We start from the raw sequence: 20,830 nt of genomic DNA on the forward strand, positions 1-20,830 counted from the left end.
CTCTGCCGCATCATGACAACGACGCCGCAATGCCCTTGCTCCAAGGAAGGCTTGTGACCTGTGCCACCTCCCGCTGGGCTCTCCCAGGCCTAGCCAGCGCTTCTCGCGGCGCAATTCGGCCTCGGCTCAAGACGTCGACCCTGGCCAGGATCCCGAGCGTGCTCTCCCGACGATGGTACGCCGTCGACCTCCCGGCCCTCGATGAGAAGTGGCGCAAGCGATGGAAGGACGCTGAAGATGCTGGAGATGCTGGAGATGCTTCCGCGAAGCAGGTCGACGGCCAACACAGCCACTATGTCCTCCCCATGTTCCCGTATCCCTCCGGCACGCTCCATCTTGGCCACCTCCGGGTCTACGCCATCGCCGACGTCGTCGCCCGCTTCCGAAAATTGAAGGGTGAAAATGTCATGCTTCCCATGGGATGGGATGCCTTTGGACTTCCCGCGGAGAACGCCGCGCTCGAGCGAGGAATTGACCCTGGGATCTGGACCAGGAGCAACATCGCTAAGATGAAGGAGCAGCTTGGGGTGATGAACGGCAGCTGGGATTGGGATCGTGTGAGTGCTTCTCGACCTGCACTCTTCGGTTATCTGACTGACACACCATGCAGGAGCTGACGACATGCGACCCCGAATTCTACAAACACACCCAGAAGCTCTTCCTCATGCTGCACGAACGCGGCCTTGCCTACCAGGCCGAAGCCGAGGTCAACTACGACCCCGTCGACAAGACCGTCCTTGCGAACGAACAAGTGGACGCCAATGGCTTCTCGTGGAGGTCTGGGGCCAAGGTCGAGAAGCGCAAGCTCAAGCAATGGTTCTTCCGCATCTCCGAGTTCCGCGACGCCCTCCTCGAAGACCTCGACGCCCTCGCCAAGGACAATGCCTGGCCGGAGCGAGTCCTCACCCAACAGAAGAACTGGCTGGGCAAGTCGACTGGCGCCGCAGTCAAGTTCCCCATCCTGGCCATTGGCCACGACATCAAGGCTGCCATTGAGGTCTTCACCACTCGCCCCGATACCCTCTTCGGCGTTCAGTATCTCGCCCTCGCAGCCAGCCACCCCATTGTGATTGAGCTGGCCAGGCAAGACCCGGAACTCCAAGCCTTTATCGATACAGTACCCGGGCTGCCCGCGGACTCCAAGGTGGGCTATCTCATGCCACACCTGCGGGCTATCAACCCGCTAGCCTACCACGAAGAGACCCCCCCAGCGACCAAGGTGTCTCTGCCAATTTACGTGGCCCCCTATGTTCTGGGCGACTACGGTGAGGGCGCTGTCATGGGTGTCCCTGCCCATGATCCTCGCGACCACGCTTTCTGGAAAGAGCACCACTACGACCAGCCCGTTCGCCATGTCCTTGCCCCTTCCGAAGACGGCGCAACATTGCCCATGGAGAACGCCCCCTTTGTTGAGCACGGCATCATGACGGAGCACAGCGGCACTTTTAAGGGGAAAGAATCCGCGGCTGTTGGCAAGACGATCGTCAGCATGCTTGAGGCCGCCGAACTCGCCAAGCCTGTCGACAAGTGGCGACTCCGAGACTGGCTCATCAGTCGCCAGCGATACTGGGGCACCCCGATCCCCATCATCCACTGCGACTCGTGTGGCCCTGTTCCCGTTCCCGAAGAGCAGCTCCCCGTCGAGCTCCCCGAAGTCGACGGCCACTGGACCGAGGGCCGCACCGGTAACCCCTTGGACTCGACGCCCGACTTTGTCAACACAACATGCCCCAAGTGTGAGGGCCCTGCCCGCAGAGATACCGACACCATGGATACATTTGTTGACTCGAGCTGGTACTATGCCCGCTTTGCAGACCCTCATAACAAGGAGCAGCTCATCTCGCCCGAAGCGGGCAAGACGCTCCCCGTGGACACATACCTCGGCGGCATCGAGCACGCCATCCTCCATCTCCTCTACGCCCGCTTCATCTACAAGTTCCTCGCCACCACCCATTTACTCCCGCAGTACTCGGAAGAGACCTCGCACTCCGCAGAGCCCTTCAAGCGGCTCATCACCCAGGGCATGGTCCACGGCAAGACATTCATCGACCCGACCAATGGCAAATTCCTCAAGCCCGACGAGGTTGATCTTTCCGACCCCGCCTCGCCTCGCGTTCTGGCCACGGGTGACATCGCAACCATTGCCTACGAGAAGATGTCCAAGTCCAAGTACAACGGCGTCGACCCTACCGAAATCATTGCCCGGTACGGCGCTGATGCCACACGCGCCCACATGCTCTTCCAAGCCCCTGTTGGTGATGTGCTGAACTGGGACGAGGGTAAGATCTCGGGCGTCACTCGTTGGCTCCAGCGGCTGCACGATCAGATCACCGCTTTAGCCAAGGAGACCACCACTGGCGAGACGTCCGCCAAGGACTACCTCATGGCTAAGCACGGGCGGCTCGGCTCGATGGATGCCAAAGAGCTTGCGCAATGGGACGCCGAGACGACCATCTGGAGGGAGGTTCAGCGCGCCATTGCCTCAGTGACGACCTCATACGAGGAAGTCTACTCTCTTAACACGGTCGTGTCCGACCTGATGATCCTCACCAACACCCTCATCAGCAACTCTGCTGCTAGCCCTGCCATCAAGCGCGAGGCTGCCCGCATCATCATCACCATGATGGCGCCCATCACGCCCGCCTACGCCGAGGAGTGCTGGAGCACCCTTTACCCCGGCGACGCCTCCGTCTTCCGGCCGGCGGCGTTCCCCACCCCTGACCCCTCCGTCGCCGAGTTCCTCCGGCCCCGGCACCAGCCATGCGCGGTTCAGATCAACGGCAAGTTGCGCGGCGTAGTAAGCATCCCGCCGCCGCCACCGGAATTACAGGGCGATGCGCTGCGCGACTGGATGGTGGACCAGATCCTCGCGACTGAGGAGGGCGCTGCGCGTTTCGCTGATGGGCCGTACAACCTCCAGTCAGCGAAGCGAGCTATTCCTGTGAGGGGGGGTAAGACGATCAACTTTGTACTTTGAAACTGGCTTGTGAAAAAGTCTATGTTTGCTTGTGTATGAATAGACGTGTATCATAGAATAGATGTACACCTAAAAAGGAGGAAAGAGAAGACAATGAGGATACCCAACTCCAAATGAGAGTCTTTCATCCATCTACCCCACCATGAAGTGATCAGGGGATAACAACTCTGACGTGAGGTCTGCTCTACCCGAACGCCACAACCAAATCCAGAAGGTCTGACAGGTTGGCGCAAATCATTCGGCCATCCATCTTTCCAACGCATCATGACGGATATTGATCAGGGTGACCGACAGTTGAATGTGGATGTAAGTGATGGATGTAGTTGATACGCCAAGCCCGCCCTCCCTTCAGTGACGGCGACCAGGTCCCCCACCACCACGGCCGCTCCGGCCAGCCGAGGACCAGCAAAGCAGGGTTCACCATCCGCAGGGCGAGGTAGCGGTCAGAGACACCCCTTTCTTCACCTCTAGACCAGACTAGTAATTGCTTCTGCATGCTGAGCGACCTTGGGATGGCAATGACGTGGCGCGCAGCCGCTCGTGTGCAGGGAAGACGGCTCGTTAAGGTTTGATATGTGCCAGCAGGCGACAATATGGTAAATCGTGCTCGCCCAATATCCCCAATGTGGGAGTTTCTCCAAATGTGGCGAGCTGTAGACATGGGCGCAGTGGCGAATCTGGGGACTGAAAACACAAGGATTGGAACGGCCTAGACTGCAACAGCAAGAAAGTAGCCAGCCACAGGCAGCCAGCGGCATCTGGCGGCTCGATTGGACGGCTGCTTGCATGTGAACCGCAATAGTTGGGTTTCATGCAGGTGCAAGCCAGTAGCTCGCTCAGCTGAGTCGAAGCCCAGCCTCATTCCGCGACATGATGCGGGGAACGCGATTCGTTGCTTCTTGCGAGCCCTCCCTCCGTAACGTCAAAGGTGGGGGAGGGTTATCGTTGCTTCTGAACCTCTTGTGGTACAATTCTCGACTTGGCTCCATCTCTTGATTAGGGAATCGTGTAAATGCTCAAACAAGTCCACCCCGGTACTCCGGCATGCATAAAAACGCCCAAAATGCAAGCAACATATTCTATCACATAGCCAACTGGTGTACAACGCAGGAAATGACGGTATCAAATGCAAAGTAGAAACACCACTCGGGACTTAGTCTATCCTTCGCTCCTCGTCGGCCAGTAGCCTGTCGTTCTCTGGGTTGCGTCTGGGAGTGGCGTTACGGTACAGGACGTAGTGTTGAGTTATGAAAATGGCATTGTAGATCATGGAGATTTGGCCAAGTGCAAACTTGGCAGGGTTACCAGTGATGCCGCTCCAATCATGCTGGAGGTAGCTATCAATGCCTTGTTGGCCGACGCTGAGGATGCCACCAGTGAGGTCGAGGAGGATCTGCACGATGCTCCAGCCCTCGGTGCTCTTGTTTTTATAGTTGAGAAGCATCTGAGGCATGTATTTGATCAGGGTGATGATGAGTTTGACATAGCCTATGGCGTAGACAATGTCAAGGGTTACCCAGTCGACCAGGGGATCATGTCCGGCGGACGAAGCAACAAGCATGTAGGTAAAAGCGACACCGGTGATGCAGCCGGCGGCGACGCCAAGGATGAAGCGGCTCGGACGGTTGTTTGGGCTCACATTGAAGCCCCAGAGCGGGTAGAGGAGATACTGGGACGATACAACGAGCGAGAGGACGATGCCATGGAGGGCAAAGGTGATGTCGTTGAACTGGACGGTGGGCTCAAGGCCGTGATTCCGGGCGGCATATTGAGCACGGACTTCAGAGGAGTAGTAGAATGCAGCGTTGGAGACAAAGTATGCAAAGAAGCCTGTGACAAGAATGGCATGGTCAGCGATGTCTTCCACGTAAGGAGTAGGGACTGGCAACGGGTCGCGATCCCTTGCGACGGGGAGGTGTGGCAGTGATCCGGTCGCGGCCTACATGTTGTCAGGGGTGTCCCAACAATCATGTCATGGGGGCTAGTAGCCAACAAGGCGTGGGATGGGCGTGGGATGGCTGGGCTGGGCTGGGCTGGGCTGGGCTGAGTGGGAAATAGACGACGTACCGAGAATGTTGATGAAGTGAAAGTCGACGGTGGTTCCCGAGGTGGAGCGCCGGCTCCAGTTGAGCAACCCCTGGGGATAGAAGGAAATGCTCCAGGCGAGGAAATAGACCCAGCCGAAGAGGGCGGAGACGAAAGAGAGGAAGCCGTCGGAGGCCATGGCGGAGAGTGAAATGCGACGGAGGGGGAGCACGCCGAGTATGATGCAGGATGAGAATGTGCGATGCGCGAGGGATGGTGGGAGATCGGGTGACAATGTGCGCAAGCACGCAACCGGATGGGTCCTGCTTGCGGCTGATCGCAGCGCGGGAAGGAACCCAAGACAGGTACATTTCCCGACTGGGAAAGGAGCGGCGCCCAGTCAAGTGCGCCAGCTCGAGCCACACGGTACGTATCTGGTAACTAGTGGGGGTCCTGAGTTGTGGCTGGCCAGGTGCCGAGCGTGGCTGCAGGACCAGTCAAACCGGGTTGATCGATCGGGATGGATGGGTTGGGATTGGATCCACTGAAATCGGATGGCGTCCCTGGCAGCATGATACGGTGACACCTCATGAGGATGGGCGATGATTTCAAGACATCTTTTTCAAAAGGCGGAGGATGAAAGTTCTGGAGTGAAATTTCACGCATGCTGCATCCAAGATGTCGCCCAGGGTGCCTTGATAAGAGTATTGCATTCGCACACAGGTACAACTTGGGTGGCATTTTTACCAAAGCCTCAGTTCAACATACGTGCAGTAAAAGGGTATATTTAGACTAAAAGCTTACCATTAGTAGATATTAAATGAAACCCAATAAATAAAATAATCAGTCATCAAAGTGACGCTTGACGAGCCGTGCCATGTCGCATCCTGGATGCAGTCGTCCCAATGGCCCAGCGGCTGGGGGCGTGTGAGATCGAAACACGGGAAAGAAGAAATGGTCTGGAAGCAAGTGAATCAGAAATGACAAAAACGCAAAGCCGCAGCCGACTACGACAACTACGACGACAAACGGCCGATGTGTTGCAGCAAGTGGAGTTGATGCCAGCCGACCTCGAATCTGAGAGGCCCGCAACGAGGCAGACCCAGACGGAGCAAATTCAAGCAAGACGAGGATCATGGGCAATGGAGCCACTGCTGGTACCCGACGCCGCCAGCCCAGGCCCGGCCAGACCAGACAGCGAAGCTCTCGAACACGTTCCTGAGCCTGGCCTAATAATAATCCATGGCGTATACGCCCTGGCTCTTGCTCGACAGTAAGACGTTAGCGGACGGGAAGTGTCCGAAGCGCACTAGAAAACCTCACCGCAGTGGGACCGTCCCCCTAGCCCCCGGTCCCGGGAGGCCGGGTCCCAAGGTGAAGCAACAAACCAAGTGTCGGTGTCGTACCGCGAAGCATGTATCCATATGAGCGCGCCAGATAATGAAAATAAAAAAAAAAGAGGTCCCAGCTTGAGCAAGAGGCTAGTTGAACCGCAGTGGAGCCTCACATCTGATGGGCTGGCGACTGCGCATGGCAGGGCATCGGAACAGGTCGGATGGCATGATGTTTTTGACTCTGGTTCCTGGTAATTTTCGTTTGTTTTATGATGATGGACACAGTACATATTTGATAGGGGCGGATTATTGGGTGGTCCGTGGAATGACTCTTTCTTTTGCTACCTCAAAGGCGGGAGTTGATGGTTCATGCCGTGTTGCGACCGAATTATCTCCGTTGCGAGAACCGGTCGTGGCTTGTGTTTCCACAGTCAGGCCAGGGAGGGTATTCGGAGTCACACGCGTCAACGGCAATGAATGAGAGCAAAGTACGAGAACAGTTGCATCATATTGCCCAAGAACCCAAGTGACTGACGATATGCGTCTTGACGAACGACCGCGGCGTTGAGCCTCCGCCCCCCTGGACCACAGCCGTCAAGATATTCATGATACCAACCGTGACCCTCACCTTGGCAGGCAAGCGATCGAACGGCGACACCGCTGTTGGCCGCCTCTCACCTCACGTCACCGATCCTCCGATAGTACATACATGCCTCGACCCAAACTATCGGCCCTGGCTCGCACAGAAACTCCACTCTTCCAGGGGCCCTCCCTTGATGGATCCCGGCGGTCGGTCCGGGCGGGCTCGGCACGGTACTTGTCACCTCATTTCTGGAAGTCTGAGAGTGGTCTTCTGGCAGTGGATGGCTCTCACCGTAGGTCGCCGTATCGGCATGGCCCTACGTGCCATCAAACATGGCCGCGTTGGGCAATTAATGGATCTCAACCTTCCAGTCGCGAGGCGGGATTCGGCGCCAGGCCGGGAGGCAGCTTGAGCGCAGCGTCAAAACAGGTCACTACAATCATCAGAACATGTCACTCTTGTTCTCCCACGCCCCTCACCCATCTCTGAAAGGTCCGAATTGTGTCACATTTGGGCCAGCAGCCTCAACCCGCGCCTTCGGGGCATTTGTTGCATTTCCATGTCCCATTTGGCTTCGCCGCCGTCCAATGCCCGTCGCACGACAACCCACCCCGAGTCAGCTTATCTGAGGCTGGGATGGGCGTTTCGCTGGCCCACCCAGACCGCCAAAAGCTGGGAGGCTTTTGGGCTGCTGGGTAAAGGTAGCCATCTACAGTGCCACGCCCAGCCCATTGGACCCATGCGAGGAATCTACCCGTCTTCCCGGCCTCTCTCCTTGCGACTTGCCGGTGTCTGGCCTAGTCGAATTAACGAGAGCCGCCCTGGCCATGGATCCTGCAGCGTGTAGGGACAAAAGGGGGGCGTGTGATGGTATCCATGGCCTCTGCGTCAACCTGCATTTCACACCCTTCACCAATACCGAGAGGCGGTACACGCACTCTCACACACCTTCAGCTTGCGCCCACGGATTTTCTTCGCTAGCTTTGCGCCCACGGATGCCCGCTCGCTTTGATTGCCCACACCCCTTCATATCGAGAAAGCTTGCTGTTGGTTTACCGTCCCGTCCCGATCCAAGGATGCGCTCTGGTTGGTACATGCAGCTGGCTTGACTCGCGCCCCTTGGTGTGTAGTCGGTGGTGTGTGGACGAGACACGAAGTGCTACGTAGTGGCCGATTCGCGTTATCCTTCCTGGTCCCTGGTCCGGATTCCCTGTCGGTTTCCTCGGCCACATTCTTGCTTCTCGATGCGTGTGTGTGCGTTTAGTCAACTTGTATATGAAGCTAGGCCCATCCGCTCTTTTCCATCTGGACTGTTCTTTATATCTTGACCTATCTTCCGTCAATCTATTCATCTGTCTAGACATTCCCCTCATTGCTTGAGCGGATCATCGTCAATCAAGGAAACCATTGTGCATCCATCCACACATAGCAGCGCAACACCACATCAGTTCGCTCTCCCCACACGCACACACGCACACACGCACACATTCATACACATACACAACACACATCAACCCACCAAATATCAATCATCATGGCCGCCGAAACCGCGTCACATCCCACGAGCTTGATGGATCTCCCCGTCGAGATCCGCCTCGAGATCTACCAGCTCCTCTTCCACCTCCCGGCCTTCAACAAGTTCGCCCGCGCCGACGACACCTCGGCCATCGTCCACGCCGGGCTGCTCCTCGCCAACCGCCAAATCAATGCAGAGGCCACGCCGTTCTTGTATTCTGAAAACACTTTTCTCGCACACCCTACGCTGCTTGCTTCATTCCCCCGGCTCCGTGCCCGCTACGGCCCCATCAAGGAGTCGGCAGTGCTGCCCCGCATCCGCCGCTTCCACGTCGAGGTCCGCCTCGACTGCGACCTGCCCTACGACAAGGACGCCGTCACAAAGTCCTTCAGCGGGCTAGATGAGCTGAACATCAACGTCAACCAGAGCATGTACTTGGGCGTGGGTCACCGCAACTTGCACAAGTTTGAGGGCATCCGCGGCGTGAAGCGGGTCCACATTTCCGGGAGCACCACCGGCTTCGAAGAGTACGCCCGGTGGCTCGTGGGCGTCATGCAGAGCGAACCTGGCACCCAATTTGGAGAGTTCAAGGCATCACAATGGGGTTGGTCCGACCGACTCGCCACCGTTCACTACTAAACGTCGACGGCAACTAGTTGTTCTCTTCGTTTCACCGCAAGGGTTTCTTTTTACAAGACCATTTCTTGCTGCTACATTGCATTACATACACATCTTGAGTTTGTCCGACGTTGGACAAGAGAGGGACCAAAAGTAACGAACATGATGAATCTGGATTGAGTTTTGGTGGGATTGGGCTTGGATTGACAGACCGGCGTTGACTGGTCCCGGATGGGAGGACCATCATTCCTAGGCGTTCCTTAGACTGGGCGCATTCCCTGTTGGGAAGGGAATATCACTACATTCTGGCAATGATAATATATAGATAATGGACTACACAAACCTCCCAAAGATTCCTTGGTTTGAAGGGCGCATACAAGAGAAGTGAGACACGATCGGGCACCCATAGCAGGGGAATGCGATAAGAAGTCGTCCGTCTGTGATAACGAATCCATGCGACAGATTATGCAATGCCGTGGCGCACGAGGACGGCAGAGGCTGAACGCACGACGATGCAACACCAGCCACACGTCTCCAGCAGGGCGTATCATTGGCGGCATAATTGTCCCAGCATCTCAACCTGCATTCTCATTCAACAACACAGTTCTCATCTCCTTCTCCCACGAACATACACACACGCACACATACAAAAAGTTCTTATCATATAGGGATTTTTTTTCTATACAAACAAAGCAGCGCCATCATGTCCTTTAATGCCCCAGAAACGCCGGTTCTGATGCAAGTGCAGCGCGGTCCCGGTCGGATGACAGTGTCATTCACTTGCCACCCTCCGTGGTACCCCCTCCTTCATCCATTCCTCTCTTTTCTTTCTCTTTCTCTGGGCTCCCAAAGAACATACAAAAAATATAACAAAAGAAGCTACAAATCAAAAGGATTTCAAGTCAAGTTCGTCCGAGATCCATGTGGCCGTGTCTGGCCGGGTCTAGAGCCGGCCATCAGCCGCGGGCAAGCCGCCGGGTCTTCGCAAGTGGGCTCACTTCACCCCTCATAAGTCGAATAGCCGAACAACCCCGAAAAAGCATGGAACCGTTCCTTTACTGACCACCACCACCGCCCATAATCTTGGGCAGCGATCGCCAGCCGTGCTCGTTTGGCAACTTGACCTTGCCAAAGTCCTCGTCCAGATCCAGGATGACCTTCAGCGCGTTGCGGCTGCGGCCGAAGGGGCTAGAGTCGAGGCTGCCAACGACTGTCGAGGTCGGGATCTGCGACGACTCGGCCGCCTTGCCCGGGTTGGGGAGCAACCTCTGCAGCACATCGTACGCCGCCAGGGTGAAACCGAACTGAGGGGATGATCGGAAGATTCGCGCGGGACCGCCCTTGAAGAAGGCAGTGAAGCCCTCCTCCTTCCAGATGGTCTTGGCGGCGTGTCGCAGGCCGGTGTAGGTCGCCTCGCCCTTGCGGGCCTCGACCTGAAGTCGGGTCTTGATGACATCGCAGGGCGTCGTCAGGTACGCAGCGGGCATACCAGCAATAGCACCGGAGCTCAGAAGCTGCAGAACACCCAGCCTGTGGGTCTCCGACTCGCCGAAGAAGTCCTTCTTCAAGTGGCTATACGCGGGGAAGAAGATGGCGGAGAAAGGGACATCACGGAGCAAGCACGCCGAAGCGCCCTTGTACAGACCGACGAGGCCCAGGTTTTTTACGATCCACATGGCCGATCGCTTGGGGGTGCCCTCAACCGACTTGGCGACCTCACCTTGCACCTGCAGGCGAATCTTGACAATCTCGAGAGGGTTGGTGAAGACCTGGCGCATCGTGTTAGTTTTCGGCAATTCTCACTCAGTTGCTTGGAAACAAGGAAACTTACAACTTGGCAGGCACCAGCACTACCACCGGCGACCATCTCAGCCCACACAGGAATCTTGCCGTCCTTGTCGGAAAGGAAACCACGAGCCAGGTCGTTGACAGTCAGCTTAATAGCCTTCTCAGGAGCGACACCGACGAGTTGGGGCAGAACACCCGAGTACAGGCCGCGGAAACCCTCGTTGCGGATAACTTTTTGGAAGCAGTCCAGGGAGTTGTTGTACAGGCGCTGACCGGGCTGGGCGCCTCCTCGCTGGTTCTGGAGTCGGGTCTTGACGAGATCGATGGGGTACACCATGAAGGCGCCAAAGGCACCAGCAACACTGCCAAGGGCAAAGTTGTACGAAGAGGTGATGATGCCGTTGATGATGGAGGAGCCAGCAGCAGCCTTCGCCTTGACGGCGCCCTCAACGGCATCATAAATGGGGTTCCGCCACGAAGGGTCGAGGACCTTGGCAAAGTCGGACAGACCCAGGCGACCTGAGGTCTCGTTGAGGCCGGCAAAGTGGAAGAGGATGTCAGCCTCCATGGGGGTGAAGAGGGAGAAGCGGGTGATCTTGGCGGCCTCGTTGAGGAACTCGGGACGGGTAATCTTGCCGTCGCCGCTGTTGTCAATGGCGCGGCGCAAGATCAACTCGACGAGGTCCATCTCTCCGATGACATTACGGAAGGCACGGACGTTGGCGTAAGAGATCTTGCTACCAGCAGAGATGTTGCACAGGGTGTGCAGGTTCTCGAGGATGTGGTCGGACAACTTGTGACTTGAGGTCTCGACAATGATGCGCTCAAAGTCCTCGGGGTTGATGTAGCCATCGCCGTCCTTGTCGAAGCGCTGGAAGGCCTGGCGGATGCGCTCGCCTTGGAGTCCGCGCAGCATCTGGGTGAACTGGGGGTAGTCGAGAGAGTGGCGGTTCTTCTTGCTGCCAATGTAGAGCCTGGCCCACTCGGACTCCCAGTCGAAGGGGATGTTGTCGGGGCCCTTGTTAAGTTCGTACAGGGTGCGGAAGTCATCATACTGGATGCGGCCGGTGCGCTCGACATCAAAGAGGCGGAACGCGATCTCGTACTCGGCGTCGGGCTTGGACAGGAGGTTCTCGAAGATACCCCAGTCGTTGAGGCTCACCTTGCCGGTGCCCTTGGTGTCGGCGACACGGAAGAGGATAGAGTATTGTTCGCGGGTGATCTTGTGCTGTACGGCAGAAGGACCATGGTCAGTCGACATGCGCAAACTGGGGCGGCGCTTGAGGGGGGCCGGGTTGACTCACAAAGTCCTCGCCCTTGGGGACGACGGCAGCGACGAACTCGTCAAGGCCCAGGAAGAGCTCGCCGGACTCATCCTTAACAGCATGCGAGGTGAAGCGCTGCTTGGTCTGAGGTGACACCTCGACGACGGGCTCAGTGGTGCCGAGGACGGCCTCCTTGACGGCCTCCTTGGCCACGGCGGCGGCGGACATGTTTAGGATCGGCCTCGGAGACGACTCGGAGGCGAGGGAATTCGGAGTCGGAAGGGGGGATTCGCGATTGACGACCGGGAAGGGCGATCCGATCAGGGACGAGGCGGGCGACCAGGTTGGTTGAGATCGTTGAAGTCGGCGGTGGTCTGAGGACCCGGGTGGAGGTTGAAGGGATAGTCAAAGAGAAGTGGAGGGGGGTAAGTCTCTATAACAGTGGAACGAAACACAAGGCCAAGAGAAAAGAAAATGCCCAGGGGAGAGAGGGCTGCGACGAGACAGAACAGAGTCGGCCACACACGCAGATGTCTAGGAGGGTATCTGGGGAGGAAAGGGGTAAACAAGGGAAGAGGGAGAGTGAGAGAGAGAAAGAGTCCAGACAGGCGAGAGAAATGCGTCAATTGGAAACCCGCGAGCCTGAGTCTGAAGGTCGAGGTCGAAATGTGAGGAGCGGCGAAGCGGCGAGCCAGCAAGATTTTGGCATAAATTTGCTATCGGGGCCGGTGGTTGGCCCGGGGTGGAGGCTTTTTGGGGTCCTGGAGGGGACCTGGAAGGTACTTCGCTCAGAGAGTGACCTAGGGCGCCACCCGGGGGGTTAGGGGGGGCGTGGGCCAGTGGACATAGTGGGCGTGGGCGGCGTGCGGCGGTCAAGCGAGCGAAAACCGGACCAGCGGCGGGCGGACGGACATACGTTGAACCGCTGGAGGCGCGCTGAATCTTGTCCATTTAGTGGACCTGGGGGGCGCTACGGGCTACCTCATGGCACCCGTGGACAGCTGACAGCCCTAACATGCTTGGATTTCCTTTTATTTCCTCCTTTTAGTCAGGGCGGCGCCGACCTTTGTCAGGCTGAGAGTGGCTGCTGTACTATGCATCTCAACCACGACCACCACAACCATGACGAACGCCCGCCTCTGCTGTGTGGTGCGGCAGTCAGCGCGGGCGTGCAAAGGGAAACAAGGGTCGTCCGTCCGCCATGTCGCCGGCGACCCCCCCAGCCGTCTCCACGTGCGGAGGGGCGCGTCCCTAGTTTCCTCGAGCATACAGTACTACATGCAGCAAGCACCAAGCACCGACAAGGCCAAAGGTGGAGGGTCAAGCGGACAGCGAGAGTGGACATGGGATCGGGATTATATGGGCGCGTGAGCGTGGGAGAGGTGAGCGAGAGAGTGAGCGAGAGAGAGTCATATGCAGCGCGCATGGCGGATGATGGCGGATGACTACGGATGACTACGTAGTATGAGTGGGATGATGGATGAATGTGGATGGAGCTGGGCAAGGGGCCATGGGCATGGGCATACGGAGCGCAACCGCACCCAGCCTGACTACTCCAACATCCCGTTATGCCAGACGCAAGATGCGATACAGTACCATCCATCCATCCTTCCTTCCTTCCTTCCATCCTTCTAACTGTATCGTGGCGGACCAATGCACTGATGCCGTCGGCGCATACCGATGCTCCATCTAACACAGATCTCCCAGCAGCCACCTTTCTTTTTTTAACAACTGTCTTTCCGCTGGCAGTAGGAATCCCGGGACCCGCAACCTCCCTAACTCATGTACTTCGTACGTCCGTCCGTACCTATGGATCTGCAACTGCCCTCCCTCACCACCGGCATCACCACCGAGCCGGCCCTGGGGGGGGGGGGGGGGGGGGGGGGGGTTCGCCATAGGGAGTGGCAGGAGGAAGCGCGAAAGGGACGGACCCGCAAAGCCGGAGTTTCGGAGGAGCATGCGCGCACATCCACTTCTTTCTCTCCTCTCTCTACAGATCCCACTCTCTCCCACGGGCCGCTCGCTCTCCAACAGCTCGTCCTGGAGCTAAGCTATTGTAAGTGACCTACCAGAACAAGGAAGGGCACAAATACCCGTCAAGGTGAGGTAATACAATTTGCTGGCCGGGGGTGTGTTTTGTGTTTTAGCCATGAGTGGCGCGCGTTCGTGAGCCCCATCGCTACGCCATCCATATGCCCATCTCCCATCCCGCTTCAGCGGCAGCTATTCCTGTCTCGTCATTTGAGGTCTCATAGTCGGTACTCCGGTTGTACACAACGTGGAGCCAGAGAATGGTGGAAAGCTGACCGCTGCCACTTGCCCTAATGACACTGTCACAATCTCGTTGGAATTTTTTGGTTCCCTGAGACGCGATTTTCCATTCCCTCTCTTTTCGTCTTCCTCTCTCCTGTCTCTCCTCACAACTGCGCGAAATAAAACATATCAAGAGAGCCAACTCCCTCCTTCTCAGCTGACAGCCCGCCAGCCCTGACTCTCACCCACCCCGGCGGCGGGCGGCTGAGACAGGGCCAGGCGGCGCGTCCTATCATCTTGTTGTCCTGCACAGTTTCCGCTGGGCCGTAGCGCCCCGAGCCTCTGAGCCTTAGCGCAGGTCGCCTGCAAGTACCTCCTCCTTGTAGGACCCTCTTCCAGCGCGTATTCCAGTGGCTTCTCGTCCGCTCCGGACTGGTCGCCGTGTATGATCGCCAGGAGGGGCAATCTGTAGCGTAGCGCAATAGCGGCCACCCCAGAGTCCCGTCATCTCCAGGTTTACAGAGGGTCCACGAGACGAGGCACACGAGGGATGGCCACACCGAAGCCCGGGCCACGGGGGAGCGCTGGAATTGGCAGAAGGCGCACGGATCGAGGTATCATGGATGTATCAGCGCCCACCTTGTCTGCCGCGTGCCGTTTCCAGATTTTGTCCCCCTGGCCATTTGAGATCCTGGCAAATGGCAGATGGCAGATGGACAATGGCACACAGTAATTGCAAGACAAGGGGCCAAAGCTGCCGGGGGGTGCGGACTGCTCAACTCCATTGAAAGCTACAGCTATCCGCAATCCGCAATTCGCAATCCATAAATCCGCATCGCAACCGCACCGCTCACAGCCAAGTACGCAGTACCTAATGCCTCTTTCGCTGATCCTCTGCAATCCCCTTCGCGAAATTAGTGATACCCACACCCCCTCTCGCTCCGCGGGGAGTCCCCAGGATCCCTTTTTTCTTGGCGCCAGAGCTCCGGAGGGCCGGAAATTCCCGGTCACGGACCAGCACCAGCTGCCGCCGTTGATCGAGCAGGTGAGCGGCGCGGGGAGGAGGGGGAAAAGGGAAAGGGAAACGCGGAGGAGCTGGAGGGAGGGAGAATGGGGGCGCCCCGTTTTACTCCAGAAGCCCGGAACGAAGCTTGGGCTTCAAACATTACATCGGACGCACAGGTGAAGCGCGGGATGAAGAATAGAGGCAGGCATTGGCGCTGGCATGGTGGGGAAAATCGGGGAGGGTAGGGTGTAGGGATTCTGGATATGTTCTAGATCTCGGGGCGCCGCGGAGAGCTCATTCTGCTCTGGAGAGCCACTATGGACTACCTACGTACTACGCGGGATGTACGGCGCTACAGCAATACAACGCGGTCACGCACGACGGAGCAGTCCCGGGACACGGCGTTGGCTTGAGATTGCCGTGCATGACGACTTCACCACGGGCCTGTCCCGTCCCGTAACGCGCTGTCAACAACGGGTCTATCGCGGAAAAAGCAACAGCCTCGTCCTCGCCATGGGGCCGGAAAAGCCTCGCCCGAACCATTGACGCTCTCACGGTGCCTTCTCCTTCTCCTTCTCCTTCTCCATGCTCAGACATCAGGACTGGAGGGGTGCGTGGAACCGGCCGGACAGGGCTTCCAGGGGCCTTGCACTAGCCCTGCTAGCCCTGCCAACACTTGGCCCTGGCTTAACGCTTCCCACGCGGTACATCCAAGGTACATGCGCTGTACGGCTCCGTCCCCCGTGCCTGTGCCCGTGCCCGTGCCATGTGTGCGACGGCGTCCGCGATCCTGTGGATGAATGCGCATGGCATGTGCCTCTAAGCACTGCTCATCTGCGTTGCTCCATATGCTGTGTTCCGTATGCTGTGGTGTGTTGTGTTGTGCTGCGCTGCGCTGCGCTTTGCTGCCTTGTTTTCTTTTGGTTGTGTTCTCTGCTGGACGAAGACGATGATAATACAGCGTTACTACCTAGGTACCAAGGTAAGTACTCAGCCAAACTTCAACCACTCATCCGAATTGCGATTGCGCCACCCACATCCCGAGATAGGAGCTGCTGCAAGTGCAATTGATACATTTCATTGGAGCTCCGGCACGACAACGTCTTTTGTAAAAAGAAATGCAATATGGCCCAGTTGAGATGGGTCGGGATTATATATCATACACATCTAGAACCTCGCCCCTCGCCCCTCCCAGCAAGTCCTGCGAAAAGAAAGCGGCGGTCCTAGTCTTCACTGTTGGTGCGGTTGTAATGGTGGTGGTGGCTTGCTTCCGCTGCCACCCATTCCAGCACAATCCCTCGTACATCTGTGATTGTTGATTCAATTGATTGATTAATCCCATCTATGCCCGCCCTTTCCGGGCAGCTCAGGCCAACCCAAAACCGAGACCAAACCAGACCCCCTGTCCCCACCCCCACGGTCCCTGTCCCTGATCCATCCATCTCCCGGGTCGCAATCCATCGCACATCTGACTGTCCCTGCACCGCACCTCCTGCAAGAGCAGCATGGCGGTGGTAGCCGCAGTTGTGGTGGGTGTGTGCGTGAGTGTGGGTGGTATGGTGGGATGGTGATTGCGATTCCCGCAACGCCGAATTCCGAACACACACAATAATCCAGCCAGTAAAGTAAAAGTGAGATAACGCAGAAAAACCTTTGCAGTCGTGATCCTCGTAACGGTCATCCAGAGTCGTAATACAGGTCCCTCTTCCCATTCCTGGTTAGCTGGACTGGCCGAACAGGAAGAGGGCCCGCTGTTGTTGCTGATGTCTTGTTGCTTTTTGACGTCCTTGCTCCGAGTTAAGTCCAGCCCGTCCAATCCACCCGCAGGTGATTATTAAAAAGTTGTTGTCAAACAGAAGCGCCCTCAAGTGAGGACTAAGGCGAAAGGCGTAAAGCCTAGAGGCGGCAGAGCGCAAAACGAGGCTGGGTGGCTAGGCCTCGTCGGCTCCGTTTCCCGGGCCGGTGTTAGCCAGCGACCCCGCGGTGAACAAAAACACGTCCCGGGCCGGTGTCCAAGGCCACCCCACGGTGAGCCCCGATGGGTGACGGCATCGGCAACGGCAGGGACACAAAACCAACTCAGACACACAATATACAGTCGTGATAAGCTCTTGCAGGCGCCACGCAGGCCGTCCCTGCAAATCGAACATGCGCATCGCCGTTGTCAACCGCAACGCGCCGGCGGCGTCCTTGCCTCGGTCTTGCTCAACCCTCAATAGGCACGAGTTGGCCTTGCGAAGCGTACTGCACCTCGGCACTGCTCTCGCGATACGAGTCTTGCGACGACAACCGACGGACCGGCGATGACTGATGAGGCAGCGTAAAGCCGGCATCGAGCGCGCTCTGTACGAGCAGCGACGCCTCCTTAAATCGTCGCTCGGCATACTTCTCGAACACTGCCGCGTGGTGGAGATGGGGCCGGTCGCAGCACTCAATCATCATGGTGACGAGCGACTTCAATTGGCTCCATGAGTATCCGGAGTAGTGCACGTGTGCTTTGCTCTATTGAATTGTTAGTCAAAATGTCTCACAATGCCAATCATCGATTCCAACTTACCCAATCGCCCTTGTTCAGAATGAGTCGCGACAAGCAGTGCGCGCCTGCAGCGAGGAAGCTGGGTGGCGAGGCCACGAACCGCTCATCCATGATGGTCAACTCGAGGAAGTACTTGGCGAGCGTGCGCGTCTCGAGATCGTAGTCGTCTGCCTTGCTCACGCGCCGCAGAAAGCTCATCGGACCAGGCCAGCCCAGCTCGAAGTTAAGCATGCTAAGCATGAACCGCTCCGCCTTGAGCACCTCGTCGGCCGTATATCCGTTGTCGACCATATATACGATCTCCTGCAGGGAAGGGCAGTTGATCTCTTCATATTTCGACGCCACCAAGATTGCTGTCGCGCCGACCAGCTGTAGTTTGCCGATCGAGACGATCTTGGCGGAGAGAAATCGGTCGATGTAATTGACCGTCAAGAATAGTGTCTCAGGGAGCAGGCCAAAACGGTTGTGTACCTGAACCAACCAATCCATAAGCACCGATCGCATCGACCACTGAATCTCAGTTTGAATATCCATGTAGTGGGGATTGGGAAGCATCTTGATCTATACCCGCAGTCAGTACACATTCACACACAACACGGGTAAGTCGCGTACCTCAAGTTCCCGCATGTACTCAAAAATATCGTCGCCATACTCGGCAACCATGCTCACGTCCCAGAGCTCCTCTTCGATGTCGTCCTGGGTGCGAGTTCTCTCAACTTCCAGCTTGGCTTCCTCGAGCTCACGTTGCACACGAGCGGTGACACGGGGTGGCACAACGGTAGTGACACCAGCAGTCAGGTCGCGGGAACGGAATGAGTGCGCAGTCGTGTATGCCTGGTCCTGGTCGTCAAAGTCCTCATCATCTTCCTCATCCCAGCACTCCTCGGGCTCGGACATGGCAGGAAGGGCGGCGCCTTGGTACGCGGCGGGAACCGCGGCTTCTTCCTCGGTAATCTCGGGGAGCTTTACAGACAGCTCCACGTAGTCTGCTGGATGATTCACCTCCAGGCGGGCTTCTTGGTCGGCGCCAATATAAAGGGAGTCAAGGTAAGCAGCGTGAGTGTGTGCGTAGTCAACCTCCTGCAAGGCCATGGCGGCCGCCTCGGCGTCTTCGTTCGATGCTTCGATGAGATCTTCCTTGGCCACAATTGTCTCCAGTTGCTTGCTCTGAGTTCGTCGAAGTGTAGGTTGGTGTTGCTTCAGTTGGGGTTGGCTCTTGTGATGGCGAGGTTGTAGAGGGCGTGCGTCGATAGTTGTAGATGTGGCGTGTGAGGTTTTGACCTGGGTATCTTTTTTAACATAAGAAGGGCGGTTCTCCTGGGAGTCGTTGCGAACAGCCTTCTTGTTCGCCTCGGAGACCTTAGACTCAAGGCCACCCTTCGAGTTCGCGGCGAAGCCACCGACAGATCTTTGAGCCGGACGGTTGAAGGCATCTTTTGTGTGAGCAAGAACATTTTCCTTGTTCACTGGGATAGCGGCAAGCGCTGTACTTGTGTTGGCGTACACCTTGAGCACCTTGCCCTCGTCGCGCCCGTGACCAACATGCTTGCTGAGGTTAGTCACGTCGCCAAAGGCAGCTCGCTTGGCAGGGCCGCGGAAGCCGGCATTTGAGGCCGAAGTCATCGTCGACAGGTTTCCCATAGACTTGTGTCGTTGATGTAGCTGGGGGGCGTTCTCAGCGCCGCGCGGTCGGAAGGGCTGCGAGCACAACATCAGTACAGGATCGCATAAGCAAACTCAGGAGTTGAAGGGAGGGTCGTGGATCAAAGACGTGTAAAACAAAGAAAACGCGCCACGGCGCCAGAATCAACATACCCTTGCGTCCATAGTGAAAAAAAAGCTGCTGTTAGTCTGTATGACGCTGGAGAAGTTGATAACACGCGATTGGAACTCGATGTTCGAGCGCCGGGACAAAACACGTCGTCGGGGGTGTTGGTGACGAAGGCGCGTCGCAATATCATGTACAGGTGACGATTGTACACGGCAGAGTCTTGAAATCAGCTGAAGAGACAGAGCGAGCACGACGCGATGATCTCGAACAGGCTCAGACGAGCTGATGACGAGCGACCGAGGGTGCTTTTTCCTTCTGAGTCTCTTCTGATGATGAATGGCCGTGTTTGGAGAGGGAAGTAGCCCGGGAGATTCGATGGCGTTGGCGGGAAAGGGGTGTTATTTCGGCACGGGTGGGCTTTGACCAGGAAGGACGGCCAGGGATTGATGGACGGTGCCTAGTGCGATGGTGCTGGACAACGGAGAGATTCGTGACCCGGCCGCAAGAAGAGGTTGAAGATGTTTGGGGAAGGAGTGGGAGGTGAAGGAAATCGAAGGCGACTCTGGATGCGAAGGGAGGAAAATAAACCACAGGAGCTCAGTCGTCAATGCTGCCTTGGCTGCAGCGTCGCCGTAACTGTGCAACGGGCAACCAGCGAGCAACGGGCAACGGCTGGCCCTGCGGCAGGTTCGCGGTGGCTTGATGGGGCCTGCCTCTGCGGCCTGGGGGGACGACTCCACTTTTCCGCCCGTCTGGGAGATTGTTTGTTTGTTTATGCAGCAGCTTTCTGCACAGATTAGGCGCCTTAGCGCAGGGAGACCTCAGCCCACCCGCGCTTCGCTTTGCAGGCATGTTGTGCACGGGCCGTCCCTTGGCTGGTGCGCACATTTCTGCTGGTCGTCCCGGAGATGACGGACTATGACGAGCTACGACGGGCCATGACGGCTATTGTGCGGATTTGCCCAGATTAGAACCCGCTAGTCCTGTTTGGGCTATCGCCAATCGCTGCCGCGTCTCACGGCGATTGATTTTCAGCATGGAATTTCGATCACGACCTTCTGGAAGACGCAGAAGCGGCTGCGGCATCGCAAAATATCTGGTGTTGATATCTTTGTTTACTTACGTCCTATATGCCACCGTTTTAAGCTTCATGCGCCG

At 57.1% G+C, this 20,830-nt stretch overlaps 9 protein-coding genes across 9 annotated transcripts; 3 read left to right on the forward strand and 6 right to left on the reverse strand.

The window, feature by feature from the left end:
* Window positions 1-29: 29 nt before the first annotated feature.
* On the forward strand, window positions 30-2,977 carry BGZ61DRAFT_474065 (uncharacterized protein; the record flags this gene model as incomplete). The annotated part of the gene is made up of 2 exons (XM_046248533.1): window positions 30-557; window positions 611-2,977. The coding sequence occupies 2 exons, from the start codon at window positions 30-32 to the stop codon at window positions 2,975-2,977; spliced, it is 2,895 nt and encodes a 964-aa protein (XP_046108153.1).
* Window positions 2,978-4,130: 1,153 nt separating this feature from the next.
* BGZ61DRAFT_491060 (PQ loop repeat-domain-containing protein) lies at window positions 4,131-5,201 on the reverse strand (the record flags this gene model as incomplete). The annotated part of the gene is made up of 2 exons (XM_046250393.1): window positions 4,131-4,807; window positions 5,045-5,201. The coding sequence occupies 2 exons, from the start codon at window positions 5,199-5,201 to the stop codon at window positions 4,131-4,133; spliced, it is 834 nt and encodes a 277-aa protein (XP_046108154.1).
* A 256-nt stretch (window positions 5,202-5,457) lies between these two features.
* BGZ61DRAFT_444394 (uncharacterized protein) lies at window positions 5,458-6,687 on the reverse strand (the record flags this gene model as incomplete). The annotated part of the gene is made up of 3 exons (XM_046244969.1): window positions 6,326-6,687; window positions 5,807-6,264; window positions 5,458-5,731 (listed from the first exon to the last, which is right to left on the reverse strand). Coding segments are annotated over exons 1-2 (716 nt in total), but the record flags the coding sequence as incomplete, so codon positions are not given.
* Window positions 6,688-8,453: 1,766 nt separating this feature from the next.
* On the forward strand, window positions 8,454-9,074 carry BGZ61DRAFT_528669 (uncharacterized protein; the record flags this gene model as incomplete). The annotated part of the gene is made up of 1 exon (XM_046253290.1): window positions 8,454-9,074. One exon carries the CDS (start codon window positions 8,454-8,456, stop codon window positions 9,072-9,074), a length of 621 nt encoding a protein of 206 aa, XP_046108156.1.
* Window positions 9,075-10,108: 1,034 nt separating this feature from the next.
* Window positions 10,109-12,334, reverse strand: BGZ61DRAFT_474069 (mitochondrial carrier domain-containing protein; the record flags this gene model as incomplete). The annotated part of the gene is made up of 3 exons (XM_046248534.1): window positions 10,109-10,822; window positions 10,885-12,069; window positions 12,146-12,334. The coding sequence occupies 3 exons, from the start codon at window positions 12,332-12,334 to the stop codon at window positions 10,109-10,111; spliced, it is 2,088 nt and encodes a 695-aa protein (XP_046108157.1).
* A 642-nt stretch (window positions 12,335-12,976) lies between these two features.
* On the reverse strand, window positions 12,977-13,953 carry BGZ61DRAFT_158188 (uncharacterized protein). The gene has a single exon (XM_046237435.1). The coding sequence runs from the start codon at window positions 13,731-13,733 to the stop codon at window positions 13,176-13,178; it is 558 nt and encodes a 185-aa protein (XP_046108158.1). The 5' UTR covers window positions 13,734-13,953; the 3' UTR covers window positions 12,977-13,175.
* A 1,661-nt stretch (window positions 13,954-15,614) lies between these two features.
* Window positions 15,615-16,483, forward strand: BGZ61DRAFT_444398 (uncharacterized protein). The gene has a single exon (XM_046244970.1). The coding sequence runs from the start codon at window positions 15,951-15,953 to the stop codon at window positions 16,434-16,436; it is 486 nt and encodes a 161-aa protein (XP_046108159.1). The 5' UTR covers window positions 15,615-15,950; the 3' UTR covers window positions 16,437-16,483.
* Window positions 16,484-16,512: 29 nt separating this feature from the next.
* On the reverse strand, window positions 16,513-17,323 carry BGZ61DRAFT_158267 (uncharacterized protein). Its single transcript, XM_046237436.1, has one exon. The coding sequence runs from the start codon at window positions 17,075-17,077 to the stop codon at window positions 16,589-16,591; it is 489 nt and encodes a 162-aa protein (XP_046108160.1). The 5' UTR covers window positions 17,078-17,323; the 3' UTR covers window positions 16,513-16,588.
* A 247-nt stretch (window positions 17,324-17,570) lies between these two features.
* BGZ61DRAFT_344109 (cyclin-like protein) lies at window positions 17,571-19,614 on the reverse strand (the record flags this gene model as incomplete). The annotated part of the gene is made up of 3 exons (XM_046239666.1): window positions 17,571-17,867; window positions 17,923-18,462; window positions 18,514-19,614. 3 exons carry the CDS (start codon window positions 19,612-19,614, stop codon window positions 17,571-17,573), a joined length of 1,938 nt encoding a protein of 645 aa, XP_046108161.1.
* Between the last annotated feature and the right edge of the window lie 1,216 nt (window positions 19,615-20,830).

The sequence above is a fragment of the Ilyonectria robusta genome (assembly GCF_021365365.1).
Source record: "Ilyonectria robusta strain PMI_751 chromosome Unknown BGZ61scaffold_4, whole genome shotgun sequence".
Classification (NCBI taxonomy): Eukaryota; Fungi; Ascomycota; class Sordariomycetes; order Hypocreales; family Nectriaceae; genus Ilyonectria; species Ilyonectria robusta.